Source organism: Monodon monoceros, unplaced genomic scaffold (genome assembly GCF_005190385.1).
Source record: "Monodon monoceros isolate NGI ecotype Baffin Bay Population unplaced genomic scaffold, NGI_Narwhal_1 Super_Scaffold_12, whole genome shotgun sequence".
Lineage (NCBI taxonomy): Eukaryota > Metazoa > Chordata > Mammalia > Artiodactyla > Monodontidae > Monodon > Monodon monoceros.
In genome coordinates this window covers 135,502,918-135,524,054 of record NW_021703768.1, presented here as the reverse complement: position 1 = coordinate 135,524,054, position 21,137 = coordinate 135,502,918, and the positions used below count along the sequence as shown (strand labels likewise).

At 45.2% G+C, this 21,137-nt stretch overlaps 1 protein-coding gene and 1 long non-coding RNA gene across 2 annotated transcripts in view; one reads left to right on the top strand and one right to left on the bottom strand.

Annotated features, from left to right (window-relative positions):
• Positions 1-3,078: 3,078 nt before the first annotated feature.
• ADRA1B (adrenoceptor alpha 1B) overlaps positions 3,079-21,137 on the bottom strand; it is a 60,898-nt gene continuing 42,839 nt past the window's right edge. The window contains exon 2 of the mRNA XM_029219137.1: positions 3,079-4,366. Coding sequence (XP_029074970.1) covers positions 3,759-4,366 — 608 coding nt within the window. The 3' untranslated portion in view covers positions 3,079-3,758. The remainder of the gene's footprint in view (positions 4,367-21,137) is intronic.
• Positions 6,787-21,137, top strand: part of LOC114893382 — a 29,986-nt gene continuing 15,635 nt past the window's right edge. The window contains exons 1-3 of the long non-coding RNA XR_003792870.1: positions 6,787-6,920; positions 14,358-14,447; positions 16,155-16,267. This is a non-coding gene — a long non-coding RNA (uncharacterized LOC114893382). The remainder of the gene's footprint in view (positions 6,921-14,357; positions 14,448-16,154; positions 16,268-21,137) is intronic.

Below are 21,137 nucleotides of genomic sequence, written 5' to 3'. Positions count from 1 at the left end.
ATAACATTATTTGATTAAATTTCACTTTTCCTTTTAGTTTGGGCTGATCATCACCTTGAGTAATATGTTTTTTCATGCTGTAAGACATAAAATTCTTTTACTCTGTCATAAACTTGTGTCTTTCTTCTTCAAGGTGGACCCTGAGTCCTAAAACCCTGATATCTGATGAATAGTACCAAATTTGTTTTGTCTTTTTACTCAGATTTTTTAAACTTCATATATCAAAGTAATGAATTAAATAACTAATACCTCTGCAAACAGCTACCACTTATTGGATGTTCTCCAGGTGACTGGCATGGTGTCATTTTTACCCTCATGATCTCATTTGATCCTCCTAATGCCCCTATGAAGTAAGTACTATTATTATCCCTATTTTACAGTTTTACAGTTAAGGAAACTGAGGTTTAGAACCCATGGCAGGAGTGGGATTTGAGCCCAGAGCTGCAGGATTAACTACTACCCTTGCCAAGCCACTTCCTTCTTTACTTCGGTTGGTGTAAAGATGTATCCCTGTGCATGCCTCAGGGGTGACAAACGACCCAGCAGTATTTGGGTAGTTAGAGATGATAAAGTAGGCTGCTTTGTGGCCAGTTGTGAGGTCAGAGCAGAGAGGACATGTTCACTCCAAGGGCTCCTGAGGAACTCGAGGCCTTCCTTGGGGTAGATAGACCACAGTGAGGCAGCCTGGAGAGGTCAGCATAACGCAGGCCCTGGCTGGGGGCACATATGGAACCTAGCCCTCTACAGGGATGTGAGCCACTGCTTGGCCAACCTTCCTTCTGGAAAGAGGTAGGAGGCTGCCACTGCTTCTTTGTGCTGCCTGGGTGGCCTCCAAGAATCAGTAATGTGTGAGGTCATTGTAACTGAGCACCTCAGGAAATACCTTTGGTGACTGTGGCTTCAGATATCTGAAGTCCAAATTATAACTTGCATTTGCCCAGTGATTCACAGTTCAGTATTTATGCCACAGTGATCTCATCGAATCCTTTGTGCTTCCTGCTAGGCTGTGAAGGTCATGTCCATTTGATAGATGGAGAAACAGATGAGAAGAGGCAGGTAAATTGCCCAAGGTCACCCAGAGCCAAGACTTGAAGCCAGGTCCTACTGACTCCAAGTCCCATTCACCAGGGATTTTCAAACTTCACGCCGTGGAGCCCTCAGGTGCTTGGGGTAGGCGAGGGGAAGGGGCTGAAGACATGGAGGAGGAGGCCAAGGGGGCGAGGCTCTGTCCTCTTTTCTTCACTTCACTGCAGACTGCACTTGTATCAGGATTCTGTGTCAGACTTGTTTGAAAGACTTGTGTTGCTAAGCAAATGTTTCCAGAGGACTATCCCAAACTGTTTCTTCTTCTCTGGGAATTGGGTGCAGGCTCTTCCTTCCCTAGGACTCCCTTTTCTCTACAGCAGCAAGAAGAAACCTACTCTCTGTTGGAGGATATACTCAACCCCAAGATGGCAGCACAAGGGAGGAGAAAATGTACTGCACAGGGATGTAGCAGATCCAGGTCTTAGTCCTAGGTTAGTGTGACTTGGCAAGTTATTTACCTCAGTCTCTCCATCTGTAAAGATGAGGGGATTGGCCTAGATAATTCTGAACCTTGCTTTTTCAAACAACTAGTGAATCTGGGGTATCATGCTTAGTTCATAGGATCTTAAACAGAGGTGAGTCACTTGAAATTGTATGAAAATGTAATTTTTTTGTATGTGCATTTTTTTATCTGGAAGGTATATCTATAGCTTTCATTAGAGTCTCAAAGGGGTCTGTGATACAGAACATCTAGCTTCTCTGGATTTTTTCTTTATTTTTCTTTTTTTGGCAGATATGCTGGGAAATCTTACTTCTCCTTGGGGAGGGGGCTCAAGTTGTAAGAATGGTGTGAGAAAGCTATTTGCAGAAAAGAAACAAGTGTAACATATAAAGATAAGCAGAGCTAAAAGATGGGAGCTAGATGAATGATAAGAGCCAGTGAGCAAGCTAACAATACTGTTTAAGCCCCTTGATCCAGCCATGCCTGATACCCCTACACTTTTCAGCTAAATGAATGACTGCCCCTCCTCCATTAAGGGATTTTCTATTTCAATCGCCTATAGAATAAATGACTGATGTGCTAATATTACTGGGAGAAGCTCTCACCATTTGAAAAATTAATGAATCTCAACTTAGAAAAAGCAAAGCAGGAAGAGAAAGGGACTGGGGTGGGGGTTTTCCTCTTAGGTTCTTTTTTTTAATTTCAGGGAAGAAAAATGCTCCCTGTTTTGTTCCCTATCCATTATTCTTTTAGCAAACTGGTGGCTTTTAGAGGCAGAAAAGACCTTAGAACCAATCTTCTTTTCTTTTGCGGTACGCGGGCCTCTCACTGCTGTGGCCTCTCCCGTCGCGGAGCACAGGGTCCAGACGCGCAGGCTCAGTGGCCACGGCTCACGGGCCCAGCCGCTCTGCGGCACGTGGGATCTTCCCGGACCGGGGCACGAACCCGTGTCTCCTGCATCGGCAGGCAGACCCCCAACCACTGCGCCACCAGGGAAGCCCCTTAGAATCAATCTTGTCATTACATAGATGGGAAACCAAGATCCAGAAGAGATGTGACCTTCTCAAGGTCATAGAGTAAATTGGTAGCAGCGCTGAGACTAGAACGGAAGTTACCTTCTTCAAGGTATGCTCCTCTTCTCTGCGTGACTTTCCTCAGTGCTTCTTTCCCAGGCAGGCTGGCCAGTTAGCCGAGCTTAGGAGGGTTCCTGTGCCCATAGGTGTTGCATTGGCATACGGATCCTTATCTTGTCCAGAAAATTCTGCAGTCTGGCTCTCTTTTTCAGGTTCCATGGGCACAGGCAAATAATGCAGTGTTTGGTCAGAAGATGCTGGAGGAGGTAAGGGACCAGTCCCCTCACAGGTGACAGGCCCACCAAGGGTGCTGGCCTGCTAGCTCCAACTAGGATCCGGGTCCTGGGGATCAGGGCCAGGCCAGACATTGCCCTATGTTGTCCACAGCAGGAAGATTTGGATATGGGAACGGTCAAAAGCAGGCAGGAAGGATTCATGGGACAAGCCCAGGGCGTCACTTTCGGCCACAGGGTCAGATTTGTTTAGCCCTGAAGGGCAGGAATGGCAAAGGCAGAAACGGGGTCAAGGGGGGCCGGCACAACCACTGCCCACAGGGCCGGCGGGAGAGACAGGGGCACACCTTAATGTGAACGAAAAGGCAACTCAAGATCTGCCTGCCACCCCGTTCACAAACTACTCAAAGCCGCACAGAAGAAATGACCTTTAATGTCCGACTTTGCTTCCAACCCCGCCAAAGTGCCACCGTTCAGTGAAGTACAGGAGGGGCTTGCGAGGTACTAAGTCACGAGACAAACAATGCCCTGGGTGCCTCCTGGGCACCCACTCGCTCTGCCCCCGCGCGGGCGGCCACACACACGCACACACGCAGACCACACGTACACCGCACAGACACACGCACGTGCACCCACGGTTAAATACATGTACAGAGGGACTCGTTTAGATATATACACAGAGAGAGAGACGGAAATCCCGGCTGGCGTCGGGTCTCCCAGGCTCTCAGCATGCTCGGCCCAGCTCTCCGCGCTGTACCTGGCACCCATGCCCCTGCCAGAAAAGCAGCTGCCCCTCTCCCCGCCCCCTCCCCCCGCTTCCCGTGGGGCCCGTGTCTACCGGGGCCGACACTCCCCTCCCCCCCTCCGCCCGCCCGCCCCCCACGATGATTGGCTCCCCAGGGAAAGGAAGCGGTGCGCGGGGTCCTAAAACTGCCCGGGCGCCAGGGGCATGTTGCTTTTGAAGCCGGGCTGCCCGTTGGCCACGTCGGCTGCGGCCTCGTGGCCCCCGTGGCTGGCGTCTCCGTCGGTCCCGGGGCTCTCGTGCTCCGCCAGCAGCTTGAAGGTGAAGAGCGGGCTCGAGTCGTGGCGGCCGCGGCGGCCCGGGGGCTCGGGCGCGGGCAGGCTCAGGAGGGCGCCAGGCGCCTTCCACTCCGGGAAGGCGCACAGCTCGACGGGCGGCGGCGCGCCGCGGCCCAGGTAGCCGGGGCTCGGCGAGGCCGAGGGTAGGGTTCGCTGGCTGCCGCTCAGGCAGCTGCCGCTGTCATCCAGCGAGTCCTTGCGCGACTGCGACCGCTCCAGCGAGCCGCCGCGCGTCCACGGCCGGTAGGTGTAGGCGCAGCCGCCCAAGAGGCGGCGACGGCGGCGGCGGCGGCCGCCGCGGCACTGGCACCCGAGGATGTGCACGAAGGCGCGCTTGAACTCCTTGCTGGAGCACGGGTAGATGATGGGGTTGAGGCAGCTGTTGAAGTAGCCCAGCCAGAACACCACCTTGAACACGGCGTCGGGGGGCTTCAGGGTGGAGAACAGGGAGCCTGCAGGGGGAAGGGGTGGGGTGGGTATGGGCAGAAAGACAGACAGCAGTTGGTGAGTAGTCAGACCCCTCTCTTCGATGTGATCGGCCCAAACATTGTCAACCTGTGGCATTCCTGCCTCCAGGCCTTTGCCCAGGCCAGTTCCTCTACCTGGAATACTGCCCTTTACATCTCAACATAAATGACTCCTACATTCTTTTTTCAGGCCAATCTCCATCACTTAAACTTTGCCCATAAAATCTTTTCTGATCTAGCTAAAACAGCATTCAAACTCCCGTATCTCTAGATTTCCTAGGGCAGTGCTTACCACTTTCTACTCAAATGATAATAATAATCACCCACAATTGTACAGCTCTTGGGTCTGAGGCACTGTATTGGCGCTTTACCTGTATTATTTTATCCTTCACAAAATGCCATGAAGTATTTTCCATGGCAAATATGTGATGTATTAAAGACCTAAAGGTGAAAGGTAAACCTTTATAAGGTAAAAGAAGACAAGGTAAAGGATGATCTTACTGATGGAGAGGTGAAGAAAAACAGCTTAACACTTCAAAAAGATAAACTATGGGGCAAGAATGGGAGAAGATTATTTACAATGTCTAAGACAGTCAAGGCATTTATATTTAGAATATATAAGGACTCCTGAAAGTCAACAAGAAAAAGACAGCATTCCTAGTAGATAGTGGGCAAAGAAAAGGAACAGGCAATTTACAAAATAGGAAACCCGAGGTCTAATGAGCATATGCCAAGATGCTCAAACTATTAGGCAGTCAAATAAAGTGAAAACCACAGAGTGACAGAACATCTGTTAGGTTGGCAAAAATTAGAAAACTCGATAGTGCCAAGTACAGACAAGGGTGTGGAGACATGGGAAGTCTCCTGCTGGTGGAGGCAGAGGCTGTGAAGACCTTCTGATCCCATTAGGAATATAGATACCTCCTGACCCAGCAATTCTGCTCCAGGGCAGAGCTCTCAAAGAATTTTCACACAGGTCTATCGGGGGCCATGTACGACTATGCTCAGGGTGGTGTTTATGGTGACAGAGAGTTGGAAAACACCTGGGTGCCCCTCACTGGGAATTATGGAAAGGTAGAGTGGAGTACATGCATAGCACAGCAATTATGCAGTACTTAGAAGTCCTGGATGACATGTCCAAAAAGCAATATGGAAAGATCTTAAATACATTGTTCTTTGTGAAAAAAGTAGGAAACAATGAGATTTATAGCATAGTATCTTTTGTTATAAGATACAACCAACCACACACATCTTCAAAAACATTTTCAAGTTAAAAAATATTATACATATCAAATACAAAATGGGTGCCTAAGGGTGAGGCAGAAGGAAAGGGGAATAAGGGATGGGAATAAAAGGAAATAAATCAATAAAGTAAGAGAGAGGCCTGGCTTAGATCGATGACAATGAGGTGCTATGAATTGGGAAACATGATTAACTCATCCCTGTGAATTTGAGGTCCCAAAGCATTTAATGGCAATATTAAGTTAAAAACAATTCCATTTTAAATGCAAGGCAGTTGAGACTTGGAGAGGTTAGATGACTTGCCCCAGGCCATGCAGCATGTTTGTAATATAGCTGGGATTTAAACTCAATTCTGTTTGAATATGAAACGTGATTTTTTGTTTTTCTGTTTTTAATGCTATTAATCATACCCTCTGTGGAAAAATGAGAAACTATTAAAAAGCAAAAAGGAAAGAAAAAATATTTTAAAAGCACACATACCCATAATGCAGAGACATCACATTTTGGTACATAAACTTTCAGATTTTTTTCCTGTTGTATATATGTATGTAAATGCTTTAAAAAATGCAAATATACTTTACAGAACATTTCGTAACTTCAAACCATGTCCCTAAGCCAGCCACTCCACCTGCAGTACAGTGACTTTTGTATTCCTGTCTTATCTCCTCTGTTACAGTGTGAGCTTCCTGAGGGCCTGGTCTTTGGGATCACCTTTGAATCCATTTGTTGAAGGAAGAACAACTGAATGGGAGAAATCTTAGCAAATCATGAAGTCCAACCTCCTCGCTTGGCAGATGGAGACACCGAGACCCAGAAAGTGGCTGAAGATCCCACAGTTGTGGCATAGATGCCACAAGAATCCCTATTTTGTATTGTCCTTGAGTTTCCCCCCTGTAGCACTTGCCCTTCTTGATTATTTGAGCTTTGGCTTGTTGTTACAGGGAGCCTCCAACTTCTCTGCTTGGCAATGCAGGGGTGGTGGCTGGGGGGAGATGGCCAGAGTTCCTGGTGCGGGGTTAAACCAGAGAGGGGTTAACTTGGAAAGAAGGTTATCCATAATCCGGGTAAGTGCTAACTATACATATAAGTATGCTGACTCTTCTCAACTGTGGGTTAGCTCTAGGTGGGGGGGGGGGGGGCCAGTGAGGGCGCCACCTCGTGGTCTGATTTGTGACAAGGCTTACACCATTAGGTTTTTGTCCCACTGTCCCAGATTCTCCTTTGGAATAAGACACTGGACAGAAGGCCCCACTGGAAATGCAAATATGACGTGTGAACACCTAGTACCCATGATGGGGTGAGTTGTTTCTGCCCAGGGGGATGGTCTTGTTTCTGTCACTGAGTCTAAAGGGCATAGTTAAACTGGTCTTGACAAAAATGGGAAACTGGAGAATAAATTTGGGGAAGTGGTGAGAGGGAGGTAACACTCTGAAACCTTGTGAATTACCCTGGACGGTAAATGCTGGTGAGCGTGTGCACAGGTAGGCACACCACCCATGAGGACATGTTAAGGCCTGGGATAGAGGCTGGGGAGGCACAGACAGCTGTGGCAAAGGTGGGCAGGATCCAGAGCAGGAAAGCATACTTGCTGAAGACAAACTTGTAACTCTGCTTGCCAATCCTGTTGAAGATGTTAGTAAAATGGTCAATAAATGGCTTAAAGGGTGGGTATCCTGAGGGACCAGCTTTTAAAGGATACACAAATAACAATAGTGCTAATAGCTAATATCAGAACCGTCAATCACATTGTGTGTGCTCTTGTACACATCTTACACTAAATCCTTTACACCATTTGCGCATTTAATGATCACAGTAATCCCTAGATGAAAAGACTACAGTTGGTCCTATTTTTTTTTTTAAATATTGACATATGTCCTGAATTTTTAAATTTATTTATTTATTTATTTATTTATGGCTGTGTTGGGTCTTCGTTTCTGTGCGAGGGCTTTCTCTAGTTGCGGCAGGCGGGGGCCACTCTTCGTCACAGTGCGCGGGCGTCTCACTATCGCGGCCTCTCTGTTGCGGAGCACAGGCTCCAGACGCGCAGGCTCAGTAATTGTGGCTCACGGGCCCAGATGCTCCGCAGCATGTGGGATCTTCCCAGACCAGGGCTCGAAACCGTGTCCCCTGCATCGGCAGGCAGATTCTCAACCACTGTGTCGCCAGGGAAGCCCCCAGTTGGTCCTATTTTATGGATCAGGACACCAGCATATAAGAGTCGTAGCTTTTTACATTTTTATATATTCATTCATTCATTTGTTCATTCATTCATTCCACAAATACGGAGCTCTGCTAAGTGCCAGGCATGAGGCCAACCTGTGGGGATACAGACAAACAGGGGTGTGGGCTCTGCCCTGTGGCAGTCCACAGGCTTGTGGGAAGGCTGATGCATTCACAGTTCATTGCCACAGAACACACATGGCTTTATGATAGGGGCATAAATATCATTCTGTACCCCTGTGCCACGTGGCATTTCTTTCTAGGTTCTTCTTCACCTCCATCACAACGGAAGCACCTTGTCAGGGATAAAGACAGTCTGGATCTTTGTCTTTATTTTCTTACAAAGCACTCTCCAAGGACCATGGGGCTGAGATGTGCTCAGCCAAAGGGAAGGGGGTGATGCTGACTTTTCTCATGGCATTTACTTACAGCCACAATTTGAGTTTGGGCTCCCCGAGTTACTTGTTCCTCTGAGAAGAAGGTCATTCTTTGCCTTCAGCCGCTTTAGGCAATGTGGCCTGGTGACTTGAGCTCAGAGCTTGGGATCACAGAGGCCTGGTTTTGCATCCTTTTGGTGTATTGGCTGTTTGACTTTTGAAAAGTTAATTGGCTCTCTCAGGCTAAATTTTCTTATCCATAAATTGGGGATAACATCTGCTTCATAGGGTTATTCTGAATACATGAAAATATCCATGTAAACATACGTGACACAGGGTCTGGCACCTTGAAAATTCATAAATGGTGGCCATTTTCCAAATATACTTTATATCCTGGCCCATTCATTGCCCTCTTCCAGGAACTCTGCTCTGATTAACCCTACCCGACTCAGACTGAATTCTTCATTCTGTACCCCACAGAACATATACAATCAGACCTTATTCTGTTATTTTATTGTTTGCCTGTTAATTAAGCCATCTCAGGGCTGGCTGAGTCCTTGTTTACCACCCAGACTGTAAATTCCTTCTGGGCAGAAACCATATCTTTATTTATTTTCTTTTCCTTTCCAGATTTGTATATTTTTATTACAAAAGTGACACAATGGAGAATGAATAGGGGGAGCACAGAGAATTTTTAGGGGAGTGAAACTACTCGGTATGATGCTATATTGGTGGATATATGTCATTATACCTTTGTCAAAACCCATAAAATGTACAATACCAAGAGTGATCCCTAATGTAAACTGTGGACTTTCGGTGATTATATGTCAGTATGGGTTCATCACAGTACCTTCCTGTCAATTTGAATGTGAACCTAAAACTGCTCTGAAAAATAAAGTCTATTGGGCTTCCCTGGTGGCGCAGTGGTTGAGAGTCCGCCTGCCGATGCAGGGGACACGGGTTCGTGCCCCGGTCCGGGAAGATCCCACATGCCGTGGAGCGGCTAGGCGCGTGAGCCATGGCTGCTGGGCCTGCGCGTCCGGAGCCTGTGCTCTGCGACGGGAGAGGCCATAACAGTGAGAGGCTCGCGTACCGCAAAAAACTAAAAAAATAAAAAACAATAAAGTCTATTAAAAAAAACCCTCACTGACCCTTAAAAAACTAAAAATAGAGTCACCTTATGATCCAGCAATCCCACTCCTGGGCATATATCCAGAAAAGATGAAAACTATAATTCAAAAAGATACATGCACTCCAATGTTCGTAGCGGCACTATTTATAATAGCCAAGACATGGAAGCAACTAAGTGTCCATCAACAGATGAATGGATAAAGAAAATGTGGTGTGTGTGTGTACACACACACACACACACACACACACACTGGAATATTACTCAGCCATAAAACAAAATGAATGCCATTTGCAGCAACATGGATGGACCTAGAGATTATCACACTAAGTAAGTCAGAAAGAGAAAGACAAATACCATGTGGTATCACTTATATGTGGAATCTAAAATGTGGCACAAATGAACTTATTTACAAAACAAAAACAGACTCACAGACATAGAAAACAAACTTATGGTTACCAAAAGGGAAGTGGGGGAGGGATAAATTGGGAGTAGGGGATTAACAGATGCATACCACCATATATAAAATAGATAAACAATAAGGATTTACTATATAGCACAGGAAAGTATATTCAATATCTTGTAATAAACTATAATGGAATAGAATTGAAAAAAAGAATATATATATATCCGAATCACTTTGTTGTACACCTGAAACACAATATTGTAAATCAACTATGCTTCAACTAAAAAACCCCTCACTTACACCTGCTAAATTAAAAAATTACACATTACAAAAAATCTATATAATATACAGTGAAAATTCTTTCTTCATTTAAGTGGACAGGACCAGAGTTAACAGTTTTGTTTTTATCCTTTCAGACGGATCTTTTTTAATGGGGTCATACACATACCTTTCCCCAAATTCCTTTCTTCACTTAGAATACATAAAAGATATTTCCCCATGTCACAGCATTACATTCTGTCCTCTGGATATATAGTAGTTCACTAAACTCTTTCCTGATGATAGTCAAGTAGGTGATTTCCAATTTTTGGCTATTACAAACTGCAGTAATGACAAGCCTCATGCATTCCGCTTTTTGCAAGTTTGAGTGTTTCTGCAGGCTAACCTCCTTCACGAGCAATCACTGAGTCAATTCCACATTTAAGTCCCGACAGCTAGCCAAATTGCCTTCTGAACTGGTCGTACCAATTTACCCTCCTCCCATCGACTGTGTATGAATGTGATATTTTCCCTACACCTCCACAACTCTGGGTGTGGTCAGTTCTTAATCCTCATGTGTTTGGAAGCTGAATAATGACCTCACCTACCCTCTTGTTCCATTTGCATTCTACTTTGCTTCGTCCTCCTGCAGACCCCAGCATGTCTCTCGCACCCTGAGCAAGCCCTCAGTGACTTCTGACAACGACTGCCCTTTTCTCGTTAGATTCCGATTCCTGGGACAGAATCCTGGTTCTCTCACCAGACACATGACCCTGGGCAAGTTTCATACTATACCTAAGCTTCAGTTTCCTCATCAGTAAAATGGAGCTAATAAGAATACCACCTTCCCTGGGTTGTTGTGAGGATTATACATGGTAAAACATGTAAAGTTCTTACTAGCTTGTTGGGTACCAGGTTCCTGCCACCTCAATCAACTCTGCATTAATGCTTATTAACCAAATAATAATTATTCCTGTAAACCACTCATTGGGCTGGAAATCTAATTACAGGAAACCTGTTTGATAACTTGATGTATCATTTTGGGTAAGTTGCTTTCCCTTTCCGGGCCTCAGTTTCCCTCCTTTAAAAAAATGTATTTTTTTATTTTACTGAACTAGAGTTGACGGACAATATTATGTTAGTTTCAGGTGCACTACGTAATAATTTGACATGGTTTCCCTCCTTTAGTTGAGTGGTTTGATCTGAGTCCTGTCCAGCCTTAACATTCAGAGTCTCCTCGAGGCCAGAGCTAGAAGCCCTGCCCATCTCCAGACCCACCACAGAGGGGCAGTGCGGGTCAGGGACTGGACTGCCAGCTGCCTTGGATTCCACACATATGTTGAACCCTTCCCTCCTCCCTCACCTGCCAGCAGCACAGCAGCCACGTGGATTAGCGGCCCTGCTTGCTACGCCAGCCTGCCCTGGGGGGGAGCCAAGAAGCCCTCGTTAATTAGGGAAGGTGCTGAGGCCCTTGGGGCGTGAAAGCGGATTGGTGACAGGGATCTTTTTCTCTGGGCACCCAAACAGACCTTTGGGGGCCAATGAAGCTGCCAGGAGAGGAAGCAAATACCAGTGGGAAATGTGGGTTCCTGGAAGCCTGCTCTCTCTGCTGGAAGCCAGGGCTATGCCTGCTCTTTGCTAGGGCCACTAACTCGCAGTGCATGTCCCTGAGCCTGTCTCCACTTCTCTTGCTCATGAAATGGTCCCACGCTCTTTGCCCTGTGTCTTAGCATCATGGCTTGGCAGGACTCCGAAACCTTCTTCCTTAACAGAAGGTCAGTCAGGGTGAGTAACTTGCTCAAGGTCACTCAGCTGGTGAATGGCAGAACGATGGCCAGAACCTGTTCAAATGTCCTTCAATTGATCCAACAGAGATTTATCGAGACAATGGAGTCCAGTGGTTAAGGACCTGTTCAGACATCACAGGCAGGTACAGCTGGGTTCAAGTGCTGACCCTGACTTCCCAGATGAGTGAACTCGGGGAAACTACTGGAGCTCTGTTTCCCAGAAAGTGGGGATGGTGATAATTCTTTTCTGCATGGATGAGTCGAGCTTAGGCTTGGTAAGTGCCTGGCATGTTGAAAGCACGCAAAGCTGTACTCAAAGTACAGTTTGACTGCTTCAAACACAACCACTGTTACTATTGCCAACGCTGCTATCACTGCCAGTACTACTGCCAAGAAGATGAGGAAGGTGGCGAACAGGATTAGATCTCCCGTGCAGACCAGGCCTCGGGACTCTCACCCTGCTGCTCTTTCCAATACAGGCCCAGGAATGGGACTCCAGGTAGTTCTGGAACTTGATGAAATTGTACGTGATGTTCATGCATTCTTCTGGGGGGGAATCCATAGCTGTCATCATGGGCTTGGGTCAGCACCCCTGAAAGGGTTAAGCCTCAAGTCTAGGCTAGAGCCGTCTCAAGTCTAGGGCTTCCTAAGCATCAGTCATTCTACCACCCGGCCCACCCGTTACTTAATGCTTTTCTTTAAATCAACTCACTTTTGGTATCTAAGCTAAATTTTTTTTTAAAAAAGGAAGCTTTCTATCATCATTTAAAAACCTGCATCATTTGCTATAAACAGAATGCAATGGTAGAGAAAAATAAGATGAAAACTAAACAATATTAGTACCTCTGGATGCCTCCATACAGTAGTGGGCCTGAGCCTGCTCCCTTTTTCAGAAAGGGAGATTAGCTGGGGTTGAGGGGTGTTGAAGACTTGCTGGCCCTAAACTGAGAGGAATTCATTCCTCTTTGAGGACCCGAAGGATTGAAAGAGAAGTGAACAGGGAATATTTTCTCACTGGAGAACCCAGCCCCTGGCACACAGTAGTGCTAAATAAATATCTGTTCACCGACCGACCGATTGAATATGTGACTCAGAGTTTTTTGTGCCATCTCTAGCTGTCACTTCAAGCTATCTTGCACATCACTCAGATCTGTAGTCATTTTGAGTAGCATTATGGGTGCAGCCCTGGGAAACCGCTTGCGGGAGGCCACATGGCTCCACTCGGTTGCCTCTTGCTAGCCTCTTACTGAGGTTTTTTAAACAGGTCAAATGAGACAACACCTCTGAAAGGGCTTGGAGGGGTTGAAAGCTGCACACCTGGATGGGGTGAGCAGGAGGCAGAACTTGAGAGCGGAGGGATGAGGCAGCAAGCAGATGGTGCAGTGAGCCCACTCACATCACTTGGGCTTTGCATGCCTGAGGGCGACTTAGAGGCATGGTGAAGTGCAAGGATCAAAAGCTAAAGTGGGGACTTCCCTGGTGGCACAGTGGTGAAGAATCTGCCTGTCAATGCAGGGGACACAGGATTGCGCCCTGGTCCCGGAACATCCCACGTGCCGCGGAGCAACTGAGCCCGTGCGCCACCACTACTGAGCCTGAGCCCTAGAGCCCACGAGCCACAACGACTGAAGCCCCTGCTCTGCAACGAGAAGCCACCGCAATGAGAAGCCCACGCACCGCAAGGAAGAGCAGCCCCCGCTCACCGCAACTAGAGAAAGCCCGCACACAGCAATGAAGACCCAACGCAGCCAAAAACAAATAAATAAAATAAATATATTTTTGAAAAAAAGCTAAAGCGGAGCAGGACCAGCACAAGGAGAAGGACTTCTTGGCTAGACCATGGTCCCAATGGGTCACCTTAAGGTGCTATTTAACAGATCTGAACAGTGAACCTCCCTCCACTCTTCAAAACCCCAGGGTTTGTTTGTGGAGTAGTAGCTACTATTTAACAAGCTCTTATCCTGTGTCAGCCACTGGCCAAATGCCTAAACATCTTTATGCCCATTACTCCTTCAACCTGTCTGTTCCCAAGGCAGCCCAGCATGACTGCGCCTGGCACGGCTCTAGGGGGCGCCATTTCGCACTGCAGTCTATAGCGTTCCTGGTGACTGGGTCCAACCTGCCGCGCCCGCTGGAGGCCACAACTATTACACTTGGGGGAATGGAAGGCAAGTTGCTCCAGGTCACAGACCTAGTGGGGGATAGAGTTTGAATATGAATCCAGGAAGCCCTAACAGAAGCTGTCAATCACTTCCAATACAGTTCATGGGGAAACAAAATACACATGTTGGTGTGTATAAAGGACAGGAAAAATATACATGAAAGGAGACATCAACCATGTATATCTTTGGGTGGTGAAATTATGCATGAATTTTCCCTCTCTGGGCTTTTTGGTGTTTTCCAACATTTTCTCCATAAACACGAATTAGTTTTGTAATTGGGAAAAATCCAATGAATATTATTTTAAAAAATGAATCAAAAGATACTGTGTTTATGGGGTCCTAGTTATATGTCAGCCAACTATCTTATGTTCTATTTCATTTAATCCCCCTGACAGTTCTACGAGCAAAGTGGGATTATCCCTACTTTACAGATGAAGAAATGGACCTGCAGCTAGAAGGCAACACTTGCGCAAGGTCCTCCACAGGTAAGAGAGAGAGAGAGGTTAGAAATGAGATTTTTTGTTGTTAAGCCCAGCAGCCTCCTCTGTTAGTTCCTGATGTGCCTGTCAGTTCCCTGATGTGCCTTATCCTCTTACTATAGGGCTCTTTAATATTCCTTCATTAAATACCGGTTGAAGGAATGACCAGTGGGTGGGCTTGGAGACTGCAGCAAGGCATAGAGGGATGTAAAGCATCATTTATCTGGTCCCCCCAGGGCTGGGTGGTTTGTAACATCCCTCTGAGCTCTGACATTCTGGGTCTGTAGGATTATAAATTTGATTTGACTTATTTCACAGTCAGCATCACACAAGCAGACATCTCAAGGGAGCCAGTGGGTGGTGAAACCATTTCGATCAGCTTGTAAATACAGTGGAGCTCCCTTTCAATGTGGCTGTTATTAGGAGCACTTGGCTACACCTTTAGCCAAGCCAAGTCTCCCCAGTGGAAACAGTCTGGTCCAAAAAAAATTCAAAAATGGAAAACACTAGTTGCTAATTCTTTCAGCACTGGCTTTGTGAAGGAAGTTTCCTTGGATTTGGAAATTCCCTTCGAGGTTTTTCCATTTTCATTTGCTGCTTAACCCTGGAATGAGATCACAAAATTGTCTAACAAATACAATATCCTTGGGGCCAAAGAGACACATGTTAAGATTTACAGCAAATACTGAAAACAATAATAATCACCAGAGCTACCATTTATAATGAACTGGGAACCAGTTATTAGGTACTATGTTTATAAATAATTCTCTCATACAATCCTTCCAGAAGCCTTGCTATTAATATATCTCATTTTACGGATGAGGAAACTGAGGCTTAAGACATTAATGAAGTCACATGTCTAGTAAGTGGTAGAGTTAGGATTAAAGTCTAACTCTGAAGTCTACTCACTGGTTCTTACTCATTGTTTAATAATAAGAAAAAGAAGCTACTATTCATTTCCTTAAGCACCAGGCAATTTCTCCCTCAACTGGGAACAATCTTTCTCTTCACCAAATTGTCATAGTATTTTATCTGAGGCTAAAATATGGCATTTATTACTTTCTATATTGAATTACAGTTGCTTAGGGCTATGCCACATCTCCTCAGATTGGACTGTGAGCTTCTAGAAAAAAGAGTTCATGTCTGATTCTTCTCTTTCTGCTCAAGGCCTAGCACAGTGCCTGACACAGGACAGGCACTCAGCCAACATGTGTTACAAGAATAATATTAGTAATAAAAATGACAAAACCAAAAATACGTTAGCCTCTGGCTACTCAAAGTGAGGTTCATGGGTAAACAGCATCAAAATCACCGGAGTGCTTGTTAGAAATGCAGAATCTCAGTGATCCAGTGAATCAGAAGCTGCTTTTTAACAAGATCCTGAGGTGAGAAGCATTGCCTTAGTCCACATTATAATTTTATTGTAAAAATTGTTTTCCTGGGTGTCTTGGGCTTCATGATGGGCAAAGGCTGGGTTCAGAACCACCTCACCACGGGATTGACTTCCTTGTCCCAAACCCTCCAGCGGCTCCTGTAGGTTATAGGATAAAGTTCAAACTGCTTCGGCTGGAATTGAAGACCTGCTCAACTTGGCTGCAACGGACTGATTCTTTACAACACGAGTTGACCTTTCTGGCTCCTTTCCCTGTATCTACTCTGTCCACTGGTCTGAGATGCCCATTCCTTTCCCCTCCTCCTCTCCATCCCTTCCAGGCCTGGCTCAGATTCCTCCTTGTCATAACCACAGCCCATGATGCAGAGCTTCCTGTGAAGTGTGAAAGCAGAAGGAAGGAGTGAGTAGGCTGTGAAGACCTGCTCAGATCCAGGTAACCCGACACACCTTAGCTAATTTCACTCCCACAATAAGGCATGAGGGAGAACTGGGTTCTGTAATTCTCAATTTTCAATTTACAGATGAGGAAATAAAGTCTTCAAGTGTATGGAACTCACCCGATGTTACACAGCTATTAAATGGTAGAGCTGGTATTCAAACCCAAATCTGCCTGGTCTCAAAGCTGGGCAGTTTTCACAACACATGATACTGCCTCTCAACTCTTAGAATAGTTCTGGTTGGGGGAAGGCTAGAATTATTTACTTCTTATTTATAATGGTCTTTCTATATATTTTATATGGTCATTAAAACACAGAAGCCAAGAATTTTGTGGCACTCTACCTCGACGGTTCTTAACCTGAAAATGCTGGTTATGCAAATAATTTAGCATCATATAATTTCAGGGGCTCACAGACTCACTGAATCCCATCCATGGGTACCCAGGAGGTGCACAGTCACCAGATTAAGAGTCTTCTGCTATTCTCTCCACAGAATTCTATCACAACAGCTGTTGAACTTATTTATTTAAGAGTCTGTCTTCCTTGTTTACAAGCTCCTCAAGGCCAGGGTCAACCTTACTTTTCCTGTTTCTCTAGCACCAAACACAGAGCTTGGGTTATAGTGAATGTGTAAAACTATTTGTTGAGCACATAACCTCCTCTTCATGTGCCTGGCTCAGTATCTGGTTCATAGTAGGTGCTAGGTAAATGGTTGTGGAGTGATTCTCTTGCTTATAATGTGCTTCCTTCCTCTTCTTTATTTAAATGGTAACCACAGGCCAATGCCCAGTCAGTTTTCGTCTTCTTCCTGAAATCTTTCCTGACTGCTCCAGGCTTCTTCTCCTATATTTCCCATCAAAACAAAGGCCATGCCACATGGATTCATATGGAATGTCATTCTTAAGAGATGTGCCACTTGTCTCTTTAGGCAGCATCAAAGCTCTTTGAAGACGGAGTCTGTGTTCTGTACTTCTAGCACAGGACTGGGCATGGGGTCCGTGCCATCAGTTGCCTGCTGGTTACTTGATGGACCCATTCCAACTTCAAAGAGGGAAGCGACCTCTTGGCTTAGGCCCAGAGTTGGGAGCAGATGGGATGGAGGACTTTCTGCAGCACTTAAGGGTCTATCTTTGATGCCAAACTGAGTGTGTTCCATGCTTTGACCTCAATGGCAATTTCCCCATAGAACCCTTTTAAAACTGAGTGTTGGGGGGAACATATGTGAAGGAAGTGATACAACTTTATGAAGGGGCATAAAAAGAAGACATGTATAAATGGAGAGACATAGCTTGCTTTAGTATAGAAAGTCTCCAAGAAAACTTCAGTTCTCCCCAAATTCATCTGGAAATTCAAGATAATCTCATTAAAATACCACCAGGTTTTTTTCGGGGGGGGTAGTAGAGAGGGGAACCTAAATGATCCCAAACGAAATATATGGAAGAATACAGATTATAGAAGAATAACCATGAAAAAATAGCCAGGTCAATTAAAATAAATAAAGAGGAATGGTGGGAGTGGTGTGGGAAGATGGGGAAACTTACCCATACAGAGAGTAAAACCTATCATAAAATCATATCATACCATAAAAGTAATTAAAAAATACCAGGGCAGGAGGTGCAAGAAAATGCAGATAGATCAATGAAATTATACATTTATAAACAGAACCAAATATCCATGAGAATTTTATATGCCATTTCAATGCCTGTGGGGGAAAAAACAGATTATTCTCTAAGTGGTGTTAGGACAACAGTCTCTAGCTATTTAGAAACAAATAAAGGCGGATCTCTACTTTCTTACATTAAAATAAACCCAGATGGATCTAAGATTTTAAATATTAAAAGATTATTAAGATATAAGAAGATGGAAGTGAATATTTTTTATGATTTTGAAATAGGAAGGATCTTTTTAAGTATGACAGAAGTTCAGGATCCATAAAAGAAAAGTATTGCTGCGTTTGCCTAGACATTTCTATAAGGTCATAAACTTTGAAAACAAACTTATCAGAATTGAGAGAAACATTTGTAAATTAAAGGACAGTAAAAGGAATATTTCTAATACACAAAACTCTCTTTCAAATCAAGAAGACAAAGCAACTCAATAGAAAACAAAGCAAATCATATGGATGAGGAAATAACAAGAATAAGTACAATGGACAGCCAGTGAATTAATGAAAACCTCATGAAATCATTTACAAAGCAAATAATGCGAATTAAAAAGCAGCAAAATATTTCAGGTCTATTAGTTTGGCAAAAGTATGAGAAAACAGACATTTGCATGCATTCTGTGTGGGGCTACAGATTTTGGGTGGAAAACTGGTGTTATCTGATACAATTTAAATGAGCATAACTTTAGCTTTTGATGTAAGTACTCAACATCCAGGAATTTATCCTACATAAGTACTCTTAAAAGGGAGCAAAGATAAAAGTACAGGAAACTGCAGTAATGTTCCCCCCAAATGGGAAATAACCTAAATTCCAGCCATAGGGGATTATGAAATAAACCACGTAGCATCCACGCATTGAAAAACCATACATCTATTAAAATGGTAAGCTAGGTCTACGTGGAATGAGGCCCATGCCAGAGTTAAGTAGAAAAAATCAAATTTCAGGAGAGAATGTCTAATATCTGATTTTTATAAAAAACATTTTTTGTGTGTGTGCGCGTGTGTGTGTCTTCATAGAAAAAAATCTGGGTGAATGTGAAAAAAACTGTTCATAATGGTTATCTCTGGAGGATGGCTGTATGGGAAGATTTTCACTTTTTATTTAAAATTCTTTTTGCAATGAACAATCATTGCTTTTGTAATTAGAGGGAAACAGGGAGAGAGGCAGGCGGGAAAATGAGAGAGAGAGAGAAAGAGATAGAGAGAGTGGTTGAGAATATAGGGGGAAAGACCCAGCCTAGGGCTAGAAGCTGGCCGACCTTTATTCAGGGTCATCACAGTTCTGGGCCTCGTTTCCTCATGTATGAAATGAGGGGGTTGCATTAGCTACAGGGGCTCCCTGCTTCTTGGATTGTCAGCTGTGTTCACTCCATTGCAGAGGTGGAACAGATATGAGGGGGAAAAGCTACAGATATACCTGTGGCCAGAGTGTCTTTGAGCCTATAACAAAAAGGCTGTGCAATACTGGATGCTGCCCTCAGAGGGAGCAGATGAGCCTGCTGCTTGGCTGAGAAGCTCGGTACCTTGGGATGAAAGGCTCCAGAGAGAACAGGGACAGTTACTGGCTTTGGGGAATCAGGAGGTAAAACGCTGAGATTGGACCACTTAAGCCATTAGGCACCGTGCAACGCCTTTCATCCCTTCTCTCAGCAGCTGTCCACTGACTCCCCTGCCTTCCTCTTTCTGACTCATCCCTCTGATCTGTCCTTTGGCTGGTGGTAATCCAAACTTTTTCCTATAACCACTGGCTTGCCAGGTTCAGGTTGGGACCCCTGCACAGCTCTGCATCTCCTCTCCACTTGTCAGGCCTGGTCTGGGATGCACTCCTCCTCTGGGGGCCACACCTGGGCGTCATGCCTGCCTTGTCACCTGCAGCCCTTAGAGTGAATGATGCCAGCCTGCTGTCTCTAGGGCGTCTTGTCTTCTCACCAGAGCCCTCGCCTGCCTTTCTTTATCCTGAGGGCCAGGCACATCGCTGGTGTCATGAATATTGTATGATGAAATGATTAGTCTTTGCCACTGCATACGTGCCGCTGTCCAGATTTTAGCAAAGCAGGGCCTTCTCCTGCTTCTCAGTCCAGGTCCACAGACATGCCATAAAATGACCCTGAAATTGCTGCCCTTTCTCATAGCTCGAAGGCTCCTCATTGCTAGGAAATTTGCAGATGCAAGTGCCCGAGGGACAATTTACTGCTCAACTCAGAGATAGCCTATAGGACAGAGAGCTGGCTGGGCTTGCTGCAGCCATGGGAGAATGTTTTCTGAGAGTTTCCCTGAAGGGACAAGATGTAATTCAGTATTTACTGCCTATGCTGTTTATATATGTGTAGCCCAGACATCAGCTGGGGGCCTTTCCACCCCTTGAAAGCTAGGCGAGATGATTGTGGATGTCCCTTTTCCATAACCCTGGGATGTCCAAAGCCCTCCCTCAAAGTCTCTGGATTCCTGGAGTGGGGCAGGGGGAATAACTTCATTCCCACCACTCTGCTTCTTGGGCTCTATTTCCCCTGATGCCTGCTCTGCTTATACCACCTGGAAGCAGTGATTTCACAAGAGGAAAATTACCCGCATCAGATGTTTAAGGTACTCCTCAGTGCTGGGCTCCCTGGCCCCCTCCTTGTTCTCTCTCACCTCAGCTCCTCTCCTCGCAGATTGCTCCAGGAGTTCCAAATTCTTATTGCTTTTTTAGGCAATAATTTCTGTTCTCTCTTCTGGTAGCTTTGGCATCAGCCTTGTTGAGGGCAGCGAGGAAGAGGGGCATGGAGGTTGTGATGGGGGGGAAATGGGTTTCACTTTCTACCTTCAGCTCTATTTAAGATTTTTCCTAAAGACAGTTCCTTTCCTCAAATTACTAGATTTTCAGAAAATACAATTTCTTCACCTCTTTCATGTAAATATACATGAAATATATTCTCAGTTTGATGCAGGTTTTTAGATTATTGCTTGCAGCGGGAGGTCCCCAAGCTTTGTCCCACTTTACAGAGAGTCTTTATCGAACATCCCTTAGGTACCTGGAACTGGTTGAGAATTTAATCCAGGAGATTAACATTGACTGGGGAAGCAAGGAGATTTCAACAATTATTTTATTCAGTACCTATAAGCCGGTGAGGTGAATACAATTATTATGCCCATTTTATGGATGAGAAAAACTGTGGCTTAGTGCAATTAAAGAAATTGCTCAAGATTACACAGTGGTGGAGATA